This window comes from Tenrec ecaudatus, chromosome 5 (genome assembly GCF_050624435.1).
Source record: "Tenrec ecaudatus isolate mTenEca1 chromosome 5, mTenEca1.hap1, whole genome shotgun sequence".
Classification (NCBI taxonomy): Eukaryota; Metazoa; Chordata; class Mammalia; order Afrosoricida; family Tenrecidae; genus Tenrec; species Tenrec ecaudatus.
Window position 1 is genome coordinate 16,453,213 of NC_134534.1, and position 24,720 is coordinate 16,477,932.

General features: G+C 50.7%; 1 protein-coding gene across 1 annotated transcript; it reads left to right on the forward strand.

Annotated features, from left to right (window-relative positions):
- The first annotated feature begins 500 nt into the window (after window positions 1-500).
- DERL1 (derlin 1) lies at window positions 501-24,319 on the forward strand. The gene is made up of 8 exons (XM_075549311.1): window positions 501-867; window positions 11,869-11,980; window positions 16,826-16,890; window positions 18,176-18,202; window positions 18,932-19,027; window positions 19,354-19,406; window positions 20,035-20,145; window positions 23,929-24,319. Exons 1-8 carry the CDS (start codon window positions 715-717, stop codon window positions 24,071-24,073), a joined length of 762 nt encoding a protein of 253 aa, XP_075405426.1. The 5' UTR covers window positions 501-714; the 3' UTR covers window positions 24,074-24,319.
- Window positions 24,320-24,720: the final 401 nt, after the last annotated feature.

The following is a 24,720-nucleotide window of genomic DNA, read 5'->3' on the forward strand; positions in this document are numbered from 1 at the left end:
TCACCTGACTGGCCAAATGTCCCCTCGTCCAAGAAGGTGTCCCTGGGCAGCCTCAATTTAAAGCAGCCTTCTCCCCACACCAACCCCACCCCAGTCTAGCCTATCTTCCCAGTTTACGATCACTCTGAAATGTTCCTATTCGATTGTTTATTTCTGATCTTTCCATCCTCATGAGAACGCAAGCTGTACATTCCTCAACAATCGTTTGTTGAATGAGTGAACACATGAGGAGCAAACGACTTTCTTTTTCTGCCTTTAATCACCTACCAAGGAGACTCAACTGGATTCCGCGTGGTGGGGGGGGGCGGGGCGGGAACGAAGGAGGCATTCGGCTTCACCATTGGTTGAAGCGTTTCCCGTTACTCCTGGCAACCACGGTTTCCCACCAGTCACGCCGAGGCCCCGCCCCTTCTCCCTTTGCCCCGCCCCTAGGAGCGCTGAGCCAGATCCCCCTGGAAAAGAAGCGCTGGCCCTTTAAGCGGCGGGACTTCTGGTCACGTCGTACGCGGCCGCCGGAAGAGGAAGTGTCGCTGGCGAACGTTCCCTCGCTCGTCCGAATTCGGTGGCGCCACGTCCGCCCGTCTCCGCCTTCTGCACCGCGTCTTCGGTGGCTTCCGCCACGACACCTTCCACTCACGGAGCCGGTCGCGTCGTGAGGGGGCTGGGACGGGGAGTCGGGCGGCCGTGCGCGTCCTGGCGACCTGAGACTCGAAGATGTCGGACATCGGGGACTGGTTTAGGAGCATCCCGGCTATCACGCGCTATTGGTTCGCCGCCAGCGTCGCGGTGCCCTTGGTCGGCAAATTAGGCCTCATCAGCCCGGCCTACTTGTTTCTCTGGCCCGAGGCGTTCCTTTATCGCTTTCAGGTATTGACCGGCGGCCGGGCCGGCGCGCCGTGCGCCCGCGGTGCCTGGTGGGACATGTAGTGCGTGTGGCTCCGGGCTCTGGGCGGCCACCTGGGGGCTTAGGGGTCTGGAAGCAAGGCCTGAATCGCTGGCGACGTGGTGGTTCTTAGGTTGAGATTGTGCCTCCCGCCCTCTGCAGGAAAGGGGGCGGGGAGGCAGTGAGGAGGTAAATCGGTATTTGTCGGTGTATCGGTTAGCAGCCTGGGTCCACCGGGAGCAAGTGGTCTCAGACCACCCTCTGCCACCCATGTGGGTGGCTTGTAGCTGTCAACTTAGAGAACAACTTAGCCCTTTGCCCATTAATTTTTTTTCACACACCCCCATCTCCCAGCATGGATTTAAGTACAGGGGTGCAAAGAATAGGCTTATGTATTTGCGTCCCCCCCACCCCCAAGCTCTAACCTGGTATCTGGCATCTAGTAGCTTAATGAAAGAATGAGTAGAGTCACTTGTTCCAGAAATGGAAGATGCTGCTCCCACCTTGAGCAGGAAGGGAAAACCTCCAAAGAGGTAACTGGGCAAGGGCACTGCTACTTTCCTGAGGGTTGAAGTATGCTGACTGGGTTCGGTGGATGACATTGTAGTTAGTGACAGGTCAGATCTATTTGACCTGTAGGCAACACTCTGTTTATCTTTCCCCTCTTCACTGCCATTATTTTTCAATCTTTTTTCCCCCCTTATTCCTCAGTTTCTCATCTTCCCAACCTTTCAGTGTTGTGATGGTGTTTCCACACTCTCACCCCAGGTGATCTGGAGCCATGGGAAGACTCCTGGATGCACACACAACTCCCTTCAGTCCAGATCCACCTTCTGCTGTCTAGACTTGCACATGCCAGCCATCTATTTGAAGTCACCACTTGAGTTGCTCAATACTCACTGCCATCCTGTCAGTGCAGACAGTTTCTGAGATGGTAACTGTTGATGGGAATAGAAAGCTATTGGTGGTTTTGAACTGCCGGCCATGCGAATCCCAGCCCAGTGTGTAACCATAGGCATCTTAAACTTGCCCCACACCCAGCTCCCTGCCCCGGGGCTCTAGAAGTAAATAGCAATTTCATTATCACAGGAGCTCATGCTAATGTTTTGGGATTATCCTCTGACTTCTCTTTAGTATGCAATTAATCAGCAGTACTGTTGACTGCTTTGGATTAAACCAAACCTCATTGCCATGGACAGATTGCCATCCCATAGGATAGAGTAGAACTCTCCTTGTGAGTTTCCGAGACTTACTTTTTATGGGAGTAGAAAACCCGCCTCCCTTGCTCAGAGAAGCTAGTGGTTTGTGGCTGCAGACCCTGTGTTTAGCAGCCCAGTGCCTAACTACAATGGCACCAGGACTCCTGCCTTGGACACATATAAAGCAGTGTCTCTCACCTTCCACTGCAAGTCATTACCACCTTCCAGACTTGTCCCTTCCAATCCCTTCGCCCAGCAGCTAGAGTGCGCCTCAAAAATAGAAGTCAAGTCCTGCCAGCCTTCTGCCCAGAACCTTCCGATGTCTTCTAATCCTGTGGAGTAAAATCCAGGCCCTTTCTGAGGGCTGCAAGCCCTTCCCACACACAGGTACACAGTGCCTCTTGGTCCTCATCTCGCACTACTCCGCCTTGTACTATGGGGTCCTTGCTGTGCCTTCAGTACTCCTTCATTCTCTCAGGGCTTTGCACACATTTCTTGGCTGAAGGAAGAACTCACTCCTTTAGCCTCTTAGTTCCTTCTGCTCTCTGTCCTAGGTGAGCCTGTCTGTCTCTGGCTGTCCTACAGGAAACGGCCCTCCTTCAGTCTACCTTCAATTTTTCTTGTTCCCTATCAACCATTGGTGTACTTCCCCTTAAGAGAAGAAGGCTCCAGAGAGCAAAATCATTAGCTTTGTTGACCACTGTTCTTGTCTATTCAAAGAGTGCCTGGTACACAGCATCTACTGCGTGGATACTGGGAACCAAGCAGACTCCTGTGCTGGCCACTGGGATCCAGGAGTGGATAGGTTAGGAGAGGAAAGCTCCGACTCCCGGAAGAAATTAAGAGCCAGGCAGGAGATAGGGGGATGGGGAGTGACTTATGGGTGTCTTTAATAGAGTGGTCCAGACACGTCTCAGAGAAGATGTTTGAACTACAACCTGACGGATGCATAGCAGCCTTGAGGAGATTGGACTCTGGGGTAACATTCCAGAAAGAAGGAAGAGTATGTGAGGGCTTAGGGCTGAGAAGAAGGTACAGGAAAAAGAATGTCTAGGTAGTGTGGGTCCTGCAGGGATCTGGATTGGTAGGCGAGGACAAGGAAATGGTCAGGTGTGAGGACAATCAAGATGGAAAGTTAGTCTGGGGCCAGATGTAGAGAGCTTTGTGGGCCCTGTTGTGTAGATTCCCTGGAGTGGCCTCCAGTTCATGTACTTGGGCACAAAAGGGGGCCTGTCCTGACTCCTCTTCATGTGGGTGTTATGCTTTCGTCCATTGTGTGGCCATTGTGCAGTTTGAAGGCCTATCAACAATACTCTGTTGCAGTTCTTAAGGACTTCACTGGTTAATTGTTGGAAGTAGATCACTCGGTTTCCCTTCCTAGGCTGTCTTAGTCTAGAAGCTCTGCTGAATCCTGTCCCCCCTGGTGACCTTGCCAGTATTTGAAATACCCATGGTATGCTTGCCCCCTGGAAGCCACCACAAGACGCTGGCATGAAGGAGGTGGAGGCTGTGTAAGTGGTGTGCATTGTATTTTCAGGGCACCAGGGAGCCTTTAGGACATCATGATGAAGTCAAGGGGCAGCGAAACAGAGGAAGGCCCTCAACAGGATGGATTGATAGAGTGGCTGCCACAACAGGCCCCAGCATAAGAACAAGTGTGAGGAGGGCCAAGGACCAGGGATGAGGTAGACCGGAGTCGATGACACCTCACACCACCACCACCAAAGTGATGTCTTGGCAGTTTCTCTCTTTCCTATAAAGTTGCTGTGAATTGGAATCAGCTTGATGGCAGCAAGTTTTTAAAAAATTTTTTTTTAGAGGAAGTTGTTGGAGTCTTTTGAGCAGGATGGACAAGACCTTGAGGCCTCAGTGAGGTGGTTCTGGTGTGGGGAACACAGTTTGTAGGTGAGTGGGGAGGGTCAGGTGGGACGAGACAGAGACAGGTTAGGAGGCTCTAGGGAAGATGGCCATGGATCAGGCAGGCTGTGAATACAAAGGAGAAGTGGATGAATCTGGGAGTTAGAATGGATGCGATTGCTGGCTGCGTTGGAAGTAAAAGGGTGAAAGAAACAGGTTCAAAGGTGTCACTGTTGGCACAGCAAATGTGAGCGGGTGGCAGAGCCCTTCATGGAGATGGGCAGTATTCAGGGATCTCAGGGTTCGTGGGTGGGGATGGGTGGATAAAGAGTTGGCTTCACTAACTCTTGAGATGTATTTTCGTTGGTTTTATTGTGGTAAAAATATACATAACAAAATATTTGCCAATTCAACTTTAAAAAATATTATTTTATTATCTAACATGTTGTTTAACCATAAAGTACACTAGGAGATTCTTGGGGATAAAGGTTTAAAGCTATCCCAGGGCAGTAGTCTGAGAGAGTTCCTGGTCTCACCCAGTCCAGTAAGTCTGGACCTTTAATGTTTGAGTTCTGTTGCGTGTTGTCTTCCGTTCTTTCTGAGCCGCTCACTGTGTCCTGTTGAGAACCTTTATCCATGGCAGCCGGGCTCCTTCCGTTCTTGTCTCAGGGTATACGGGGTCCACTGCAGCTCGTCCATGATCATCATTGCCTTCCTGACCAACTGAGATGTCACTGCCATCATTGCCACCTAGAGGGCTTCTCCCTCTCCAGCAGTCCATTGTTCTGTCCACTTCCGAGGACACTGTTGGTACCAGATGCCTTTGTTTGGCATTCCTCCTCTGTGATCAGTATTTCAAGATGGGGGAACAAGAGAGACGGTCACTCGGTTGCTGCCGTACGACATTGTGCTCAGGTCACTCCACATCACCTGACCCCAGTGCTGCTTTTCTTGCGTGTACTATTCTGTGGCTTTGAATGTGCTCTTCATTTTGTATTACCCATATTATAGGCAGTTTGTATTTCTTATATCAGTGAGGCCAATCTTTTTTTTTTGAGGCCAATCTTGCTTAACTTGTTAATGCATGTTATCTATCAAACCACATAGTTCAGTGTGAAAAATGATTTCTTCCACATTATTGTTCATTTTCAGCTAGGGTGGATGTTCAAGAACCATCACCATGACTTGTTTCCAAATTATTCCACCACCTTAACAGCAACTCATTGCCCCCTAAGCAATGGCTTCCCCTTCTCCCCTCAACTCTAACCCCCTCTTCACTTACAGCCATCAAATCTGACTCATCATGACCCTTTACTCATTACAGGAGTAGAAAACCTCATCTTTATCCTGCACAGACCGGTGATTTCGAACTGCTGACCTTGTGGTTAGCAGCCTAACTTGTAACCACTTTGCAAGCAGAACTCCTCCTCCCACTCCTAGTAACCACTAATTCATGTCCTGGGTCCCTGAGGTGCCTTTAGGCCTCCAAGAGGGGAAGGCCTGCAGGTCCTTGGCTATAAGAGTATTATTTTGGCTGGTGGCCAGACTGTGCTCAGAACTTCTGACTGCCACTACTGGTTTTGGTATACTCTTGTCTGGCACCGAGGGAATGCCATGCACTTTGTACCTGGTGCACTCTGGGTAGTGTGTGTTTCATAGAGCAGTGGTAAATCATTGTGCAAGAATTGCTTCTTCAGAAGTGGTTCTTGAACCTGCCTTGCAAATTCTTGTGTCCTGTGCAGTATGTTGAGTAAAGTAAATAAGAAAAGCAAGCCTTTCTAGTTAGGGTCAGTGTATAATGTTAAAAGGTGTGAACTGAACTCTCACCTCTCCTCACCTGGTTTCCTCTGGGCTTGACCCCCTGAGACCACCCTGTGGGGCTGTTGGCTGGAGGGGCCAGGCTGGCGGAGGGTGGAGCAGGATGCTGACTGCCCAGGTGTGAAAATGTACTTTGTCTTCCTCCAGGTTAGCTTGCAGACCTATGGGGAGGAGCTCGCCTGCAGATGAAGCAGTTGAGGAAAACTGCCATCTGGAGAGGGTGGCTGGCAAAAAAACAGACCACACGTCGTGTGTTAGCAGTCTTTCTGCCAGGGGCTCTTTTTTTCCTTAGAGCCAACCCGTGAATACAGACCTTGGAATCTTTATAGACTTTCTCGCACTTAAAAAAAAAAAGGAAAAATTAGGATTGATTTAGAATTGTGGGTTCAAGTTAGAAGTGCCCTACAACGTGCTGTTTGTCTCCTTATTTATCGGTTCTGTGTGAGTCACTTGCTGTTTGGCATTCCCACATTTAAAATGTACCTTCGTTCGTTAGGCTAAGTTTAGGTGTGTGCCGATGTTCACTGCACTGCCTCTTCTTAAGTTCCCCAGCCCTTCACAGTGTTCCTGCTGATCCCACGTGACTTAGCAGAAAGGTGGCAGGTTCCAGCTGTCTTGCAGTTTTCTGAGGAGACAGATCCCAGGGCTGCTTGCCTGGCACTGTTCAGTTTCCGTGTCAGTGGGATGAAGATCTAAGCTATTTTGTTTAATTCCTTTGCATCCGATCTGCCCAAACTATGTCGTTCTGAGTGCACTAGAATGGTATTGAAAGATGATTTCTTCCAAGTCGGAGTAAATGATTTTTTTCACTTTTGTGTACAGGACATAACTGTTCAAGGTCTTGAGTCCTGTTCTCAGTCGGGCTCAGCCCCTTACCAGCCGTGTGCCTTCCCCCAACACCAAACCCAGTGCCAGCGAGGGAGTCGCTAGAACGGGCCCTTTGGTCTTCTAAGGCTGTGAATATCTTTAGGGAGTGGGCAGCCTCATCTTCTGTGGAGCTGCAGGTGGCTTTGAACCATCAACCTTGCAAATAGCAGTACAACCTGGAACCGACCCATTGACAGCACAAGTGCAGTTTCTCTGTGTCCTCAGACAAGTTAATTTTCCTTTCTGAGTCTCACTTGACCTGCAAATTGGGGATAAAGTTAAACAGTATATACCAAATTAACTAGTCTGAGACTTCATTGACATATCTGACAAGAGGTAGAAATTAATTAAATGAGCACATTGGTTGTAAGACACACCCTACTTTTAGAAAACAATAAATTCCTTTAATTTGAGGATGCATACTACCTACAGCATGTCTTTAGGAGATAGAAGATACAGAAAATATTTGTAAAGTGACCACCAGTCAGCCTGGTAAATAGACTATTCAGATATAGTGGTGTCCTCCCCCCCCCCTCTTTTAAATTCAACCATTACCAGTTCCTGCCATTACGGCTTTCTCTCTAAGGCCAGTAGGAGTCTAATTTGCATTTGTAACTAAAATTGAAATACAACCACTGCTTGAGTGATCGTGCTCTGCTTTTTGTCCCTCAGAAAGCAGCCCAACCAGAAAAGCAAACTAACAAAAAGCGTGAAGATGTGTGTTCTCAATCACTCTGATTTATTTCCCGGAATAATAAGAAATGGCACCAACCAAATCTGTTTCTCAGCCAGGTGCTGGTGTTTGCAAAGCTTCTGCATATATGATCTCATTTCACCTGATGGCAGCTGTCCTGGCAGAGTTAGGAGTGTGCTGGGGGTGGGGTGCAGAGTCGGGGGTTGGGAGAGCCATGAACACACCTACCAGGAAAAAGCTGAGCAGGGAAGGAGCCTCAGGAGTGGTGGGGTGGGGTGGGCAGTCTTGGGGTCCTGCCTTAGCAGCCTGCCCACCTGAGGCAGCTTTGTTGGGGTCTGGGGGTGAGTTGTTCAGGAGAATCTGGCTCTGGTTTCTGTTCACTGAGTTACAGCATATGTAATAAACAGGACATAGGTAGATTACATATTTCCAGCCAGTTGAATTTTCAAAAGCTCAGTCCACTTCTGTACCCAGCCTCCAGATCAAAATCTGCCTCCTGCCCCTCTGGCTACACCCCGTAACTACTGCCTTCACTGCACAGCACAGCTGTCTCTCTCGGTGGTAGTGGTTAGGGGCCATCACGTCATTTTCACTCACGGCGACCCCATGCCAACAGAATGGACACTGCCCAGTCTTGTGCCATCCTCGCAGTTGTTAGGTTTTGCCTCCTCCTTTTCGCTCCCCTCTGCTTTACCCAGCCTGATGTCCTCCAGGGGCCGCCCTCTCTCACAACCTGTGCAAAGTCCCCAAGACAGTCTCGCCACCCTTGCCTCTAGGGGGCATCCTGGCCGTGCTTCTCTCCATGCAGACTTGGCTGTGCTCCTGGCAGACCTTGGTACGTACCGTTTTCTTGGCCTGCACCAGAATTCAAGCGCATTGGTTTTTCAGTGCCCAACTCCACAGGCATTTGAGAAAGCTGTGTACTTTGCATAAGTGCAGTGTGTGCTTGAGTCACCCTACTGCCGTCGCACGTGTGAGTGTGGCACATTATCCTTATCCGTCCTGCCGATGGGCCTTTGGGGTGGTTTCCAGTTTGGTGCCATTAGGAGCAGCGCTGCTGTGAACATTCTAGTGCGTGTCTTGGTGAACATATGTGCTTCCTGATGAGCATGTGCATGCATTTCTGCGGCGTCTAGACCACGCAGTGGAACTGCCCTCTCCAGCCCTCCACCGAGGGCCTTTATTTCCCCGGGGGAGTGGTGTGGGCCTTTGCGTGCTGTTCCATGTGTCTGGAAAGGAGACGCCCACACCAGAACAGCTCCCGGTCTGCTAGCAGGACTGTCCTGCAGGATTGTGACTCAGCGTGGACTCCCCTTAGTCAGGCCTTCCCTGTTGCAGGCAGAGGGAGCTCTCCTTTTCTGCCACGCCGGGAGGCTCCACGCCGAATGCCATCGTTTCAGCGCCGCTCCTTTGGAGACTTAGGGCCTGAAGCTCACTTCTAAAAAGCGTTTGCATTAGCATGGGAACGACAGTGTCTTGGAGGAGCTAACAGCAGGCCTTCATGGGCTAGCTCCTGTGAGCTATGGACTGACTCCATGTTAAACGAGCACCTCGGACAGCAGACTGACATGAATCCCAGCCCCATGTTCCGCTGAACCAGCCAGGGACATGAGATGGTGGTTCCTGTCGTGGGGTGGCTGTGGGGACCTGGAATGGCGCGTGGTCCCCTGCCCTCTGTGGGCAGACCTCAGGCCCCGGGCCTTGCACCTGGCTGCCTCCCCTGGCATCGGGGTGCGGAACAGAAAGCCAATTTTCTTCTGCTAACCAGTTGCTTGTCTATTGGTCCCAAGTGAGGGGGCTTAGTTGGGTTCCTTGGGTGGGATTTCAGAAATGTGCCTCCTGCCTTCTCAGGAGGTGGGGTAGCGCTGGGTGCTTTCAAATGTGAATGTTCAAGTAACACAATGAAGGCGAGTCTGTCATTCAAGATTAAGCTTAAGGAAAGGGGAGACGAAGTGAGGTATTTTGACAGCCGCTGATTTCAAGGAACAGGTGCACACAGTGGCTAAAAATAGCCTGCCTTCAGCTCTGAAGGAAAAGCCCCACAACCCGCCCATCCAGCCAGGCCTTGGGAGCGCCCCTGGGGTAGTTGGCCATGTGCGTTTGTAAAGATCAGGTCAGGTGCAGCAGCTCGGAGGTTGCAGTGACGCTAGTGTGCGCAAACACGCTGCACAAAGCCCCTCTTCGTTCACTCCCTGAGCGCCAGCCTCGTGCCACTCTCGGGAGGTAAAGAAGCCCAGAGTCGCTAATAGGACAAGTGTCTCTGGTGGGTGAGGAGCCGGCTCGGAGGCCTGCCCAAGGCCACCCAGACCAGGGGGCTCCCTGCTGCGCTGTGCTCCAGCGCTCGCTCTCCGGGGAGAAAATGAATTTGCAGGCCTGCCCTCAGCTCATCCCAGGATTACACAGGCAGAGTAGCCTTTGGCATCGTCATTCATTGTACTGACAGCTCGTAATAACCATGCCACTTGTGAGAGGCATTAAGAACAGGAATTTAGTAGCCCAACCTCTGGAGTCAGGCTGCCTGGGACAAAGGTTTCACCGATTAGCTCTGAGCGAACCTGGAAAGTGCCACCTCCTCCTTAGAAAGCCCCCTTCCTTGGTGAGTGCGCACAGTCAAGACCAGCACACCCACATGGAGGCCCGTCTCTCGCCCACCCTGTGCTCCTTTTACCCTGGACAAAGTAGGGCAAGCCGCCTGGCCCACTCTGCTGTACAGGTGAACGTGGAGGCTCAGGAGTGGCCGCTGGTCAACTGAGGCCGGAATCCAGGTCTTCTCCGCAGATCTCAGTACCCTCTCTGTTAGACTGCTGCTTCCCCCATAAGGTTGTGGTAAACCTCAGTGGATTTTAACCAGTTTTGTTGTACTGGTTTTGAACTGGGTTCTTGAAGCCACTTTTGGTGTGTGGTAAAGCCCTTCTCCCCAGGAAATTTAGCTCTCAGGGTCACCGACTTCTGCTTGGAGTGGGTACCTGGCTAGATCTGAGTTAGCTGTCACCCACCTGTGTGCTCCATCCCAGCTACACAGCTGCTCCGAGGGAGAAGGAGGAGGTGGTCTGTTCGTTACAGGTCTCCAACCTCAGGAGCCCTATAGAGGCCACTGTGGGTTGGAATCCACTCAGTGGCCGTGGGTTTGGGCGTTTTTATTTCAGAGCATTTGTGGATCAGCAGTGTGGCTCACAAGAGTTTATTCTAGACTATACATGAAGAGGATATACAAGAGGATTCTTTGCCACGTGGTTCTACCGGTTTAAATGAAACTTGGGCACCCACTTGAAAAAGAATATTATGAAACCAATACAGTGATTTTGTCAAGGGAACGAAACAAGGTACAGAACAGTGAAATTTGTGGTCGGACAACGTGGGGGTGCATACACCGTTACTTTTTGAAAGACAAAATAACTGCTCAAATTTTTTTTTTTCCCCTGGGAAGAGAACTTGGAGATTGAAGATCAGGAGTGAGATCTATTTCTCTGTGTTGGTCCTTGTGAAATTGTGCGTGTGTGTCTAAGTTTGTGTGTAATAAAGCCATACACCCTTCTTGCTGAAATACAGACCTGTATTTGAAATACAGACTTGTTTAACACCTGTCTTTTGAATGATGTGTTTTTTCAAGAAGTATGTCATTTCTTTGTATTTTCAGTTAAGTAGATTTTCTTGTGCTGCACTGTTGACATAGGCTTAACTATGTCTCAGCTCAATCAAACCTGTTCATATACTTGCAGTTTTGATCTTTTTGCACTTTGTTTAGAATACCTTAGAGTTATAAATAGATGTGCTCGGAAGTTGTATTGGGCTGGGTTCTCTAGAGAAGCAAAATCAGTGGGGTGCGCACGTGTGTATATGAAGAAATTGATATTGAGAAATGGCTCACACGGTTGAAGTGGGGTAAGTCCAGTCCAGTTCAAGTGTGTGGGCCAGGGCTTAAGCTGGAGGCTTCTTTTTACTCATGTGGTTATGTGGGCTGATGAACTTGGAAGCAGGAAGAGCACAGGCTGGTAGATGCAAAGTCCAATTAATCCAGAGTCATCAGTCCAATGATGACTTCTAGGATTGGCAGACTATGTGGCAGGAGGGCGAGGCGCTCAATGCAGGATCCTGATCCAGCAGGAGTGACATGCTTTCTCATAGTCTGCTTCAAAAGGAGCAGGCCACACCCCCGGGAACCTGTCTCCCAACTGCTGTGATCAAGGCTGTGATCTGGTCAGAGGGCTTGCGCTCGGCCACGTCTGCTTGCACAGCTCATAGAGTTTGATTGCGTTGTTAGATCCCATCGTGGAACCGATTATATCGTGATAGGTCACATCATGAGGGATTATGGCCCAACTACTGAGAACACTGGCCCAGCCAAGTTGACACAAAACCTAACCAGCACATAAGTGGCAGGAACTTTTCTTTGGTTTTCTTGGACCGTGTTCAGGTGTCTCCTGAGTGGTTCTCTGCATTGAGGAGAAGTGCTTCAGAAGAGTTAGGTTTTCTTTAGCTGAAAGAGGATGTGGGGGCAGTGGGGAGAATCAATCTTAGAAAAACTAATCACTGTTGTTTTCTCTGGACAGGTCTGGAGACCAATCACGGCCACCTTTTACTTCCCTGTGGGCCCAGGAACGGGATTTCTTTATTTGGTCAATTTATATTTCCTATATCAATATTCTTCACGACTCGAAACAGGTATGCCACCTGTAGTGGTTTGAAGTGTTGTTTCTCTTGAATTTACTAGTCTGTGTTCTTGCTCACTGGGAGGACTTTTAAGGACCCCGAGGGAAAGGGTATCGGGACAGATAGTGCCCTCTAAGTACGAACTGTGCCCTGACTCCCAGACACCAAATTCCTAGATACATCAGCTCAGAACCAGTGTCCGGGGCAAGTGGCAGTGAAACAATGAGAGTTCCCAGTTGACATCTATCCCAGTGGCTGAGTGGTGTGTCCTCAGTTGGACAACTCATTCCTGTCACAAAAATCCTTGTACTTGGGTTGCAGTATAGGCACAGGCTTCAAAGAGTTCATGAAAAAAATGTACTGAAGAGATAACAGAATTTTCTCACAGGCTTTTTGAAGAGTTCCTGTATATATGCCCTTGATTGGGATCGAAGGATGCTACTATGAAATGAAGACCCTCTATTTGGTCTCTGACTCACAGTGAGTCTGTAGGATAGGGTCCAACTGTTCCTGTGGGTTTCCAAAACTTAACTCTTTATGGGAGGAGAAATCCTCATCTTTCTCTCATGGAGCATCTGGTGGTTTTGAACTGCTGACCTTGCATTTAGCAATCCAGCACATCTCTATTATGATGCCAGGGTTTCTGTGTGTATGAGTTGATAACAACCCCATGGCGATAAGTTTGGTTTCTTTGTTTACTAGTCTCTGAGGTGCCCTGGTGGCATAGTGTGTTACACGTTGGGGTACTAACTGCAAGATGAGCGGTTCAACCCCATCAGCCGCTTTAAGGGTGAAGCACGACACTTTTTGCACCCACCCACAGGGGCTCTTCTATTCTGTCCTGCCCAGTGTGTGCCTGTGAGTTGGGATTGACTTGATGGCAGCTGGGTTTTTGTTTACTTTAGTCTCTGTAATGAAACAACTCAAGTTTAACATAGAGTGCCATGATCCAATGGTCAGGCAGTTGATTAGCTGTGACTGCCTTTTACTCTCAGTCAGCGTTCGCCTGTCTGAGAACTGTGAGCCAGACTCACAGCTGCAAGGAAGTAGAAGCATGGATACTTGCTTCAACTACAGCTTGTTCTTAAGCCGGCATTTGAGAGGAGAGATAGAGAGAGAGAGATAGAGAGAGAGAGATAGAGAGAGAGAGCAGCACTGCTTTAATACATGGTGTGGGGTCCTCGGACGGGTGCCCGTTGGAAGGAGCTTTGCCCAGTCCCTGTATTTGCAGAGGAAGAACCGAGGGTTGTAGGAGGTGAGGCGGCTTGACCGCGGTGACACTCACAACCAGGACTCTTGTCACCATATCAGGGACTTCTTCCTGAACACGGCTCTCATCCTCCTGGCGAGAGCTGGGCCCGATGTTGCCTGGCTTGGCACTCTGCCCTCTAATTGAGGAGTAGGACTTGTAGTACCAGTAGGCAATGCTAGGGCAAGGAAAAGTGATCCGTAACAGGTTTTACAAAGTTTCTTAGGGATAAATTTCAACTACACAAAAGTAGAGAGTTTAAAGACACCCTTTCCCCCTTTTATAGTGAGCCAAACCCACGTAACATCACATTTATCATTGGAACCATTCTACAGTATGAGTGTCAGTGGTACCAGATATAGTCACAGTGTTGCATAACCTACACTGTAACCCCCATCACTGTCAGCACTCCAAATGAAACCCTCTCAAAATCCCTTGCAACCCTGATCAGCTTTCCATTTTATGTCCCTGTGGCTTTCCCGATTCCAGACGCTATGTGTATGTGGAATCACGTGGTACAGTCACTATGTGACTCTCTGGGACTGGTTTCTGTCAGCGTAGTTCCAAGGGTCGCCCTTGTGGCAGTATAAACTCCGTTTAACCGTCCTTAACTTCATGGCTAGCTTTCCAAGTGTGTCTCCCCACCTACGGTCACTTGAAACAAACACCAGACATGATTCCATCCATAAATAGTTCAATATTAATTTGCTCTGAAATGTAAGGGCCTAAATTACAGTCATTCTTATTTGCAAATTGTCTTCTCTCTGTTGCTTAAGATCCTGCAGCCCGTTTACCCAGCTCTGCTTAACCTCTCAGGTGCCACAGCTGGTTGCTAACCTGACCCTCCTCTCTGCAGAACCATGAAGGTTCCTTTGTACGAGCTGGTCTTTCATTTGCTCTGGTTCTTCAAAGATGCCCTTCATTCCTCATTTCCTAGTTCCTACCCACAAAACTTTTTTTTGGGGGGGGAAGGGGGTTAGGGAAAGGATTTTTGGGAACAGTTACTCTATATGCATATAAGGAGACCATTCTGAGTCCAAAAACAAGGTAATGGCTCAAAGTGGGCGAGTTACGGTGAGGACTGTAAAAAGAGGAGGGCGACTAGAAGATCAACCACTGGCTAATCTTGACACGATTGAATCTTGGCGGGAAGAGGGTGGTTCTGACATTGATGATCATCTGTTGCTTATCAAGTGGTCTCTGGCCTGGCAACCAAAAATGTGGTCTTGTAGGATAAGAACAAAGAGAATCCTGCTTGGTATCAAAGTGCAGTTGTTTGTGGGCCCTAATTCAATAGCAGTTCAGTCTGTTGTCGGATGGCCATTAGTGTTGATCTCTCATCCCTGACTTCTGGTTGTCTTTTGGGTAATTGATTATGCGTAGATAACAACCACATAAACTGGAACTGTTTCATTTTGGTGTGCTTACACATGGTCTGTTAAATTATGTAAGTTCTAGCTAAAGAGAAAATGGCTTCTTACGTCCAGGAAGCAGCATGAAAGAAAGGATCACTTATACAGCATTTGATCTCTCCCCAAAGTGGGTGCTTAGTGATCTTCTCTGGGTCTCTCTTCTGACCCCAGATCTGTGAAATGATAATTAAGCCTCAAAGACATTGGATCATAGGGCTTATCTGGAGCAGTTATTCTGTGTGCAAGTAAGACCCCCAACCCGCACACAAGCATTGGCTCTCCACCGAGCATTTTGAAATGGTTGAGCTGAGAGGTGTTTCTTCAGACAGCTGGATGGAGGGCTAATTCACACACACTTCCATTCAGCCATCTAAAGTACACCATTCTGTGGGTGCAGGGTATTTGCAGAGTTGCGCCACCCTTACCACAATCAGTTCTAGAACCCCGTCCTCACGTCCCAAAGAAACCTGCTAGCAGCTGCTCCTCATTTCCTTCCCAGCAGCCTTGGGCAACCTTGCGGCCTCCGCACGGCCTCTCAGCTCATCTCGTGATGGCCACTGGGCTGGCCTCCACTCTTGGGCCGCTGTGAATCACTGCGTGGACGGCCACAGAGAGAGGCTGCCTTACTCTGAGCACCGTCAGTTCAACCCTGTGTGTCACAGGCAAGAAAGCAATGTTGACAGAGATGGCCAGACATGCCCCGAAGTCACCAAGTGACTGGCGATCACACAGCTGGGACTGGAGCCCCCTCCCACAACCTCAGTATGACGTTCTGATATTGAAGAGGCTTGCCACGCCTGCATGCCCTCCTGTCCTGGTGAAACGGCTACATGAGATTTCTGGTCAGAACTTGAAGTTGTAAACCTGCCTGTGTAACCTCGTGCGGTGACAGCACCTGTGGCTACCGTCTTTTAAAGACTGCCGCCAATGCGTCTCTCCATCACAAAGCCAAAGCACATCCAACGAAGCACATCCCTCATTACAGTTCACAACCTGTGTCAGGGGGCCCAGCTCTGCTGAGCCCAGGGCGAAGTGATGCAGGGCTGTGAGAGTCATTGAGCCCGGTTTTCTTTCAGCGAGAGTTCTCCTGGCTGTTGTAACGTTTGCTAGGATGTTTAGATCCACGAGCGGTTTCGTGGATGGTGTGGAGTGAGGAGGAGAGCAGCTTCTCGAGCTAGACCAGCCTCACTGTTGTTTCTGCTTCCCTCCTCTGCCCCTGACTGTGTTTCAGTGGAAGGCACCAGAGCGCATCCTTAGAAGGGGAAGCTGCCCATTCATAAGGTCGGGCCTGGGGTGGACAGGCTCGCAGGGTTAGTTCCTAGACGGGACTGTCTCCAGGCAGCTATGTGTCTTTTGTCCTGCAACCTGCAAAAAGCACGTCAGAGGTCCCTCCGTTCACCTCTAGTGTAACCCAAGAATGAAGAATTAGAAGTTATGGGAAGATGAGAATGTCCATTTCTCCATTCCTGGGTGGTTTTCTGAGCTGGATCGGAAGCTTCTGGAAGGTGGAGATGGAATTCTCAGTGCCTGTAAGCCCGGCGAGGCCCTCTGGGAATGCGTGGGCATGTAATAATACAGTACTGCCTGCAGTCATGAGGCCCACAGATAAGCAGACTAGACAGGTTGTGGGTGTGTCCATTGTTGCCCCCTGCCCCCAGGAATAGTAGGGATCCCCCAGGATCAAGAGTGTCTCTCCAGGCCTTGGTGAGAAGCAGAAGAAAAGGCCGGGGCTCCGAGGGCTGAGTTCACCCGTGGCGATCAGAGCGTGCCATTTTCCTGGAGTTCAGTTAGGACCCTACTCTAGCTCGAGGCCAGGGCTTTAAGGAGGGAGTGGTTTAGAGCAGAGCTTCCTAAACTTAACTCGGCTTAGTGCTGCCTGTTTCAGAAGAAACATTACTCAGCACCCCTGACAGCTAAGAACGTTTACACTATAGCTGTAGCCCCCAATCCAAGATAGAGTGTAGGTGTCTGCTTTGCAGCTCCCCCTATTGTTCCAGCACCCCCAGGGGTGGTCTTACCCACTTTGGGGAATTCCGGGTTAGAGATATTTAAGGGACAGCATCCTTATTTGAGGGGAGTGCCTTTTGACATACTTTTTGTTTGCTTTTCTCTAGAATCTGTTGAAGCGTTTGTCTCTCCAAAAGTAACTTTGGTGTGAATTCCAATCCCTGACGTGTGGCATATTTCTGTTCCCAGGAGCCTTTGATGGGAGGCCAGCCGACTACTTATTCATGCTGCTCTTTAACTGGATCTGCATCGTGGTATCCTTCAGTTGGGGCCGGAGTAAACCCGGGTGCTTCGGCTTTGCGGAAACCATGTTCTGCAACGCCTTCAAGTGGCAGCACCTGCCGCTTTGCCAAGGACAATTCACAGGGAAGCATGAGTGGGCTTTCCCAGACGTGCTTGAGTGGTCCGTGCCTTCGCTTCTCTCGCAGGGCCTTTGTGGGGCTTGTCCACACTGGGTTGGGTTTGTTGCTGCCCCTCCTCTTGCTTTGCACTCCTGAGTGACAGCTGGTTCACAGCAGTGCAGGGAGGCTTCACTTCATGAGCCAGCCTTTGAAACCTGCAGGCCTGACCAGACTGCACAGTGACATCCTTTCCAGATTTCATTTCCACTCGTGTCTTGGGGTCCTAACTGGTAGTTCTGGTCCTATAAAGCCCCCCCCCCCCCCCGGGTTTTCTGTGGAAGGACACAGCAGGTCTCTGCTCTGTACCAACTGTAGTTGCCAGCAGCCGCCCAGCTGCGCCTCCTCCAGGTGGTGAGAGTAGAAGGGACCAGTGGATCAAGTGCCGTGCAGAGGCAGGCCCCTGAGAGCTTGCTCCCCTTTTCACCTGCCTGAGGCGCCCTGCTGGCGAATGGTTACCAGTTGGACTAACTGCAGGTCAGCAGTTTGAAGTCTCTTCCTGTAAACCAGTGGTTCTCAACCTTCCTCATGCCGGACCCTTTCATACAGTTTCTCCTGTGGTGGTGACCCTCCAACCATAAAGTTATTTTCGTTGCTACTTCATAACTGCAATTTTGCTACTGTTATGAGTCAGGCGACTCTGTGAAAGGGGCATTTGACCCCCAGAGGGGTCACGACCCCACAGGTTGAGAACCACTGGTGAGTAATGGTCTCAGCTATATGAATCGGAAATGACTTGATGGCAGTGAGTTTGTTTTAAAGCCTGGTCAGGAGCCAGCAAAGGCAACACATTGGATGCCCTCTCACCTCCGTAAGGTCAGAGAAACAGGGCCATGGCCTCAGCCCTGCTGCAGAGCCCTGTGGGTGAACACAGTCAAAAGTCCCAGGTGCTCCCATCCTCCAGTGGAAGGAGAGCCGGGCAGGAGGCCCTGAGGCCCCACTGAGCCTGTGCTGTTCATTCCCGCCACTCCCTGTGGATGTCCAAGCCAGCCCAGGGTCCAGAGTGACGAGGATGAGCCACCACCATGTTCTGGGGAGTCTTGAGCTAGCTGAGCTGTGGAGCAGGTCCTTCAGAACACGGTCATGCAGCGTCCTTGTGCAGTGTGCTGTTTGCCTATGATCTTTAACTCTACGCACCAAGATTACCGGCTTAGCAATGGATATGCAGGTAAGAGTCCCTGCAAACACCAGGTTTTCAAATTTACTCCCAGGGCCCTTTGGAAGTCTCAGTTATGCTAGCTCTTTACAAAGGAGCCCTGGTAGTGGGACTTAGGCATTGGACTGCTGACTGCAAGGGTCCAAGTTCAAACCTACCAGCCCCTCTGTGGGAGAAAGATGAGGCTTTCTGCTTCCATATTAGTTACAGCCTTGGACACCGTGTACGAGCTGTTCCACTCGGTTGTTGTGAGTTGGGATTCATTCGGTGGCAGTAAGGAGGAGTGTTTTTAAAGAATAGGAAAATAGCTCTATCATTTTGAAGCTCTTATAGGAGCAAGTCAGTTAAAGTCCTGATGTTCTTTAAACCACCCCTGGCGTTTCCCCTCTGTGATGAGAGCACATTGAGAGTAATGGTTTGTCCAGTGTTTTCCACAAGTGGGTTTTGTTTTTTTCTCCCCATGTTAGATATTTCTGGGATTAGAAGACAAGTAAATGCTGTTTTTTCTACTTTTTTTCTCTGAGTAACAGTTTGCTCCTGACATTTGTGAATCCAGTTACAATAAAAGGTTTATTTTTCAACAGGGTTTTGCAGCCCGCCTGTGTAATCAGTTAAACTGCAGGACTAGTTACAGTGAATCTCCCATAGCCTTCAGCGGGCCCTGGGAGGAGGGGAGGGAAGGGTGGGCACCTGGTGGGGCCTCTGCGCTCGGTCAGTCTTCACATCTCCGCTCTCTTGCAGCTGCTGCTGATCCCTCTGATCATGTCAGTGCTTTATGTCTGGGCCCAGCTGAACAGAGACATGATCGTGTCGTTTTGGTTTGGAACGCGGTTTAAGGTGCTTTACCCTAGTTGGACATTTCCCCTTCCCATTGGTCAGTATGGAAATCCCTTCCCCCCCCCGCCCGGGGGTGCACTTCCTTACTTGTCCAGGAGAGGTCACTGCAGAGCAACGGAGCTTAGGCCGGCCCCTTGCTGGCGTTTCCAGAGCCAGCCCTGAGTCATTTGCTGACTGTTGCAGGGCCACTCCCTCTGTGCCTCGGACCTGGGGGTGGGGAGTGGGGGTGGCTTGATATCTAAAGCCATTGTCACCTTGTGCTTACCCTTGACCTCCGCATCACTCTCTCAGCTGTAACTGCTCACTGTGTATGTGTTCTTTCCTAGGCCTGCTATCTGCCCTGGGTCATCCTGGGTTTCAACTACATCATTGGAGGCTCGTGAGTAGTCTGTCGTTGATTGATTTGTTTGAAAACCGTCCATGGGACAACTTCCATTTATCTTTAATATTCTCTCTGCAAGGCTTACAAACCATTGAAGAACCTCAGTATTGGTGCAATACTTACGCTACAGAGTAGTTACAACTTGACACAGCTGGTTGAGTCGCAGGGCTTTAAGCACTTGGCATTGTCTGCTCGCTGTTTTATTAGTTTACGTTGGACCTAGTTTGCTTCCATGCCTTTGCCTTTTGCCAAATACTTACTTCTGGACCCACCGTCCAGATGAAGCAGACTAGCCCTGATTCTTGTCTGAGTCCAGTCCCCTCGCCGCTCGCAGAAAGGCAGGTTCTCTGACGGATGTGGTATTATACGCTGCTGGACGGTTTGCAAGTTTTGTCCAAGCAGGATCTTTCCGTGCATCCAGACGGAATTTTAAAGGGAAGAGATGAGATGCAACGTTTTTTCCCAACTTTTTGTGAATTAAGTGAGGTTTTCATTTTACATCATCATTTTGCCTTCAGCAATTTGAACAGACCTTCTTTCCACACTCCCCACAAACGGGGTTGGCCCGCTTCTCCTGGGTGTGCTGTCCGGATGTGCTGAGACTCACGTGCTTCTCTGTCCGCAGGGTCATCAACGAGCTCATTGGAAATCTCGTTGGACATCTGTACTTCTTCTTAATGTTCAGATACCCGATGGACTTGGGAGGAAGGAATTTCCTCTCCACACCTCAGTTTTTGTAAGCACTCCTTTTTTCTCTTGCTTAAAATCACTTCTCTGTGTACCTTCTGTCAGATCACAGGTCTCACAGCGCCCCGTTTGCTGTACCGCTTCCATTTAATGACAGCCTCATGGGGTTTTTTGCTGACGGGAATCCGGAGAGGGTTTCTGCTTTTGTGTTTGCTTTACAGCGAGCCCCTCAGGCACCGTGCTCCCAGCCCTTCCCTGGGATCGGTGCTTAGCCTCAGCAGCATGCCCCCCTCACTTTGTGCTGTGTCTGTGAATGCCAGATGCTATGTTATGGGAGGTTGGGGAGGGTATACTGTGATTTGGTGGGCTATTGGGGGTGGGTGGGGACTGAGAAGACTCATAATCCCATATGCGCTAATGGTCGTTGCGCTCTCTCTTTAGGCCATTTGGGCTTCTGAGAGGTTTTGTAGGCAGGCTCTGTTTCCAGATACCAGGGATAGCCCGTGTGCCCTTGTCTATTGGCAGTCTTGGGGAAGCCAGGGACCAAAGGCACAGCCGAGGCCTGTGTGCTCCCCGGGCTGCATGCAGGCTGCCCAGGCAGACCCCTCTCTGGTGCATGCCAGGGTACTTGCACACAGCCCAGGTACATGGCACGGCAGTGGCACGGCGGCCTAGCTTCCTGGAGCACCTGTGTCACCCACGCAGGTTGTCTGGGGACGTGGGGCTAGGACTAGTTAACTAATTGTTAGCAGTCCTGTTGTTTAATAGCTGGGAGGATGGACGTGTCTCATTTTATTGTGCTTCACTGGATTGCAGCTCCCAGCTAGTGAGTGCTTTACACATTGAAGGATTATGGCAGCCCTGCGTGGAACACGTCTGCTGGTGCCATTTTTCATGTCACTGTCGTGTTTTGGTTATTCTCACACTGTTTAAAGCTTTTTCATAATGCTTTTGTGCACGTCATAGACTACCAAAACCAAAAAAAAACACTGCTGCCGAGTCAATTCTGATTCAGAGTGACCCTGTGTAGGGGTTCTGAGAGTGACAGGAGCGGACACCCTCGTCTTTGTTTCACAAAACTGCGGGGGGGGGGGGGCGTTGAACTGCTATCCCTGTGGTTTGCAGCCCAACACTTCCAATAGACTAAAGTATAGAAAAAACAAAACCAGTAGATTGCCATGAAGACGATTCTGACTCAGGGCAGAACTACCTCTGGGTTTCTGAGACTTAACTTTTTTTTTTTTTACATTTTATTAGGGACTCATACAACTCTTATCACAATCCACACATGTACATACATCAATTGTATAAAGCACATCCGTACATTCTTTGCCCTCATCATTTTCAAAGCATTTGCTCTCCACTTAAGCCCTTTGCATCAGGTCCTCTTTTTTTTTTTTTTCTTTTTTCCCCTCCCTCCCCGCACCCCTTCCCTCATGAGCCCTTGATGAGACTTAACTCTTTACAGGAGTAGGAAGCCTCAGCTCCTTCCCACAGAACGGCTAATGGTTTTGAACTGCTGACTTTGGGGTTAGCAGCTGGCCTCGTAACTCACTGTGCCACCCAGGGCTCCAGAGACCACAGTATAGTGGAGACACACTGTATGTGTGCTGTAAACCCACACTTTGACGCGACTCACGGTATGTGACACGCACTCTAGTGTGAGGTCTGGGACCAAGCCCGACAAGTCTCTTGGGTGTGCCTGCAGGACATTTAGTCAGACAGACGTGAGGCTGTAGAGCCTGGGCCCCCTGAAAGTGTGGCCGCCTCCTTCCTGCTTTGGGGTTCAGTAAAGTGACAAGGCCGAGCTCACAGCTTTGGTTTCAGGACCGACGGAGCTTTGCATTCCATTTCTTTCGCCAGTTTTTTTATGGGAGCATTGCTTAATCCAACGTCTGTGCCTTAGCTTGCATAGCTGTAAGGCAGGGCTGGGAACACTGGCCTCTCGGGACCATCTGAGGGCAATGCACTGCTGGACCCCAGGAGTGGAGGTTCCTGAGGCAAAGCTCGCTGCCAGGGGGCCAAAGTCCTGGCTGTGCCCCTACCAGGCGGAGGATGGGTACCGCCCCCAGAGTCCTGCGGCAGTGTGACCACATTGTCCGCAGAGCACAGGCATGTTCTGATTGCCACAGCCTGCGGGCACTCACCCAGCCTTCAGACCGAGATGTGCATTTCTGAGCCAAACAGCAGAGAAGTCCTGCACCTCTGTAGGCCTGCCATGCTCCTCGTGAGTCCGTGAGGGTGGGACCTGCTGGCAGGTGAGCGGGGGTGCTTGAAAGAGTTTGCAAACATGGAGTCATCCTGTACAAGCAGAGAAGTATTGTGTTTGTGTGTTTTCTTTAAGCCTAAAAGAAACATCCATCTACTGAGCCTGGGGTTGCCTTCAGGCTGGGAAAGCAAATGACCTGCTGCTTTCTAATGCTCAGCGGACGTGTGAGCAGCATGGCTGGGTTTTTGGTCCAGGTTTATCAGGTCAGATGGCAGGTAAACCTGGTTGTTTGCTGTTTAGTGTGGCACGTTGGCAGGTAGACGGTTATTTTTGGTGGCCCTATTCAAGCGGCATAGAGCTGCTTCTCCACTGGGTACATGGCTCTAGTGGTGAAACCCACCCCCAAGCCCGCTGCCTCTACCCTTGGGCTCTCTTGGTGGTGGCGGCCCTCCTGCTGCAGTTTGCATAAAGAACAAATAACATGTCGCTCCTCGCCAAAGCTCTTGTAACTGCTTCGAGATTACCATAGATTTTTGTTGATTATGGGTAATTGGGTGTCGTCTTCACCTAATTAGTTGCATTTAATTTTGCTCTCCGTTAAAGAAATGGAGATGGCTTCCACATTACTGCTCAGTAAAGAGCTGTCTGTCTTCTGGTATGTCTTCGAGGGAGTTGGTGTCGCCCCCCCCCTCACTTCTCGAGGTACCTGAGAAACTCCCATTTGGCTGCACCTTCGGGATGCACTGCTGAGCCCTCAGTGGCCTAGGAGAGAAGGAGGCCGGGGCTGGATTCTCAGGTCTGCCACTTGTCCACAGGCCGCCTTGCACGCCTCTGGAAGAGGTTCATTTTTCTGGGGAGGGCATGAAGGTACCCGGGCTGGGGTCACCTCACATCTCCAGCTGAGTGTGTACCTGCCTCTCGCCTGGGGCCACAATGGAGGGGTTCGTGTTAGGGTTCTCGCTCTGAAGCAGGCAACCTGGGTGGGAATTGTGTCGCTTTAGCGCCGCTCCTTCTGGTTTTGAGGGCTGGAGAGCATAGCATAAGGATGGCCAGGTGGTCTTCACAGTGCCGCTGGGGGTGGGGGTGCTTGAACTGCCAGCACTCGGGCAGCAGTCGAGCAGTCAGAAGTGTAGATCCGCGTTTCAGCTGGCTCAGTGCTTCAGTGACTTATTGTGGCATAAGGAGGAGAGTCATCTAACCTTTTTGTCCATATCCTCATCCACCATACAACTGCGGGCAGATTTGTGGATAAAAAATTTAAAAATCTCAATGATGAAACCCCAGCACCCCGAGGCTGTGGCCCCTGGTGGGCTCTAGCCAGCAGCCGTCGGAGACGCTGTGCAGGGCCCACTCCCACATGTGTGTGCTTTGGTCCACCACTCTGCCCGTGGCGTTGGCTTGCAGGGCTGGTGGTGCAGCGTCATCACGAGGTGTGTTTACGTGTGCTATTGTGAGTGTGTACGGGATTGACGAGAGCGGTAGCCAGCACTTTCTGTGGGCACCGCGCTGAGTGAGGAAGCTGCAGATGGGTCTGATCAGTGGGCACAGCAGCCAAGGGAGGCGTGTGGCTGCTCAGCTAGCTACCTGTAGGAGTGACACTGCTCTCTCTTGCCCCTGCCTTAGGTACCGCTGGCTGCCCAGCAGGAGAGGTGGGGTCTCCGGATTTGGCGCACCCCCTGCGAGCGCGCGGCGAGCTGCTGATCTGAATGGTGGCGGTGGCGGCGGCAGACACAACTGGGGCCAGGGCTTCCGGCTTGGGGACCAGTGAGGCACGACCTTGACCTGCCCACCAGCTGCTTTACTCCACTGTGGCTTCCTCCCAGCGTGGGGTCCCCTCCCCCCACGGCGTTCTGCCTGATGCTGTTGGACTGGACCCACACTGAATGTAGTCTTTCCATACGAGACACCATTTTTTAATCCTGAAGGGAAAAATATACATGTTCCTCCAGTCCCATGATTCTCCTTCACGTCCTTACCGCTCTGAAGAACAAACATCAACTGTGCACATTTCAAAGCCGACTCGTTCTTGGCGTCATTCCCCCACCCTTCCCCACTCCCCATCGTCCTTCTCTCCTGCCCCAGAGTGATGGTGTCAGCAGACTCTCGTCTGCGGATCTGCCCCCTTGGCTGGGCATCGGGCTGAGTAGCCAGACCCAAGCCCCTCTCACTCATGCGGCTCCCTCGTTTCCCCGCCCCCCGAATTCGCACCTAGAAGAGGTCGCCCGCACCTGGCTCTGCCTGTGAGCGCCCTCTATTTATTGACTCTCGCCAAGGCATGGCCACAGAGATCTCGCCGCCGTTACCGGCCCCTCTGCTTGCAGGCCTGCAGCGGAGACTGGGACAGCCGGTGAAGAGCTGACTTTCTCGGCGCATGGAGTCGGGCTTTGACGCCAGACGGGACCGTTGGCCACCCCT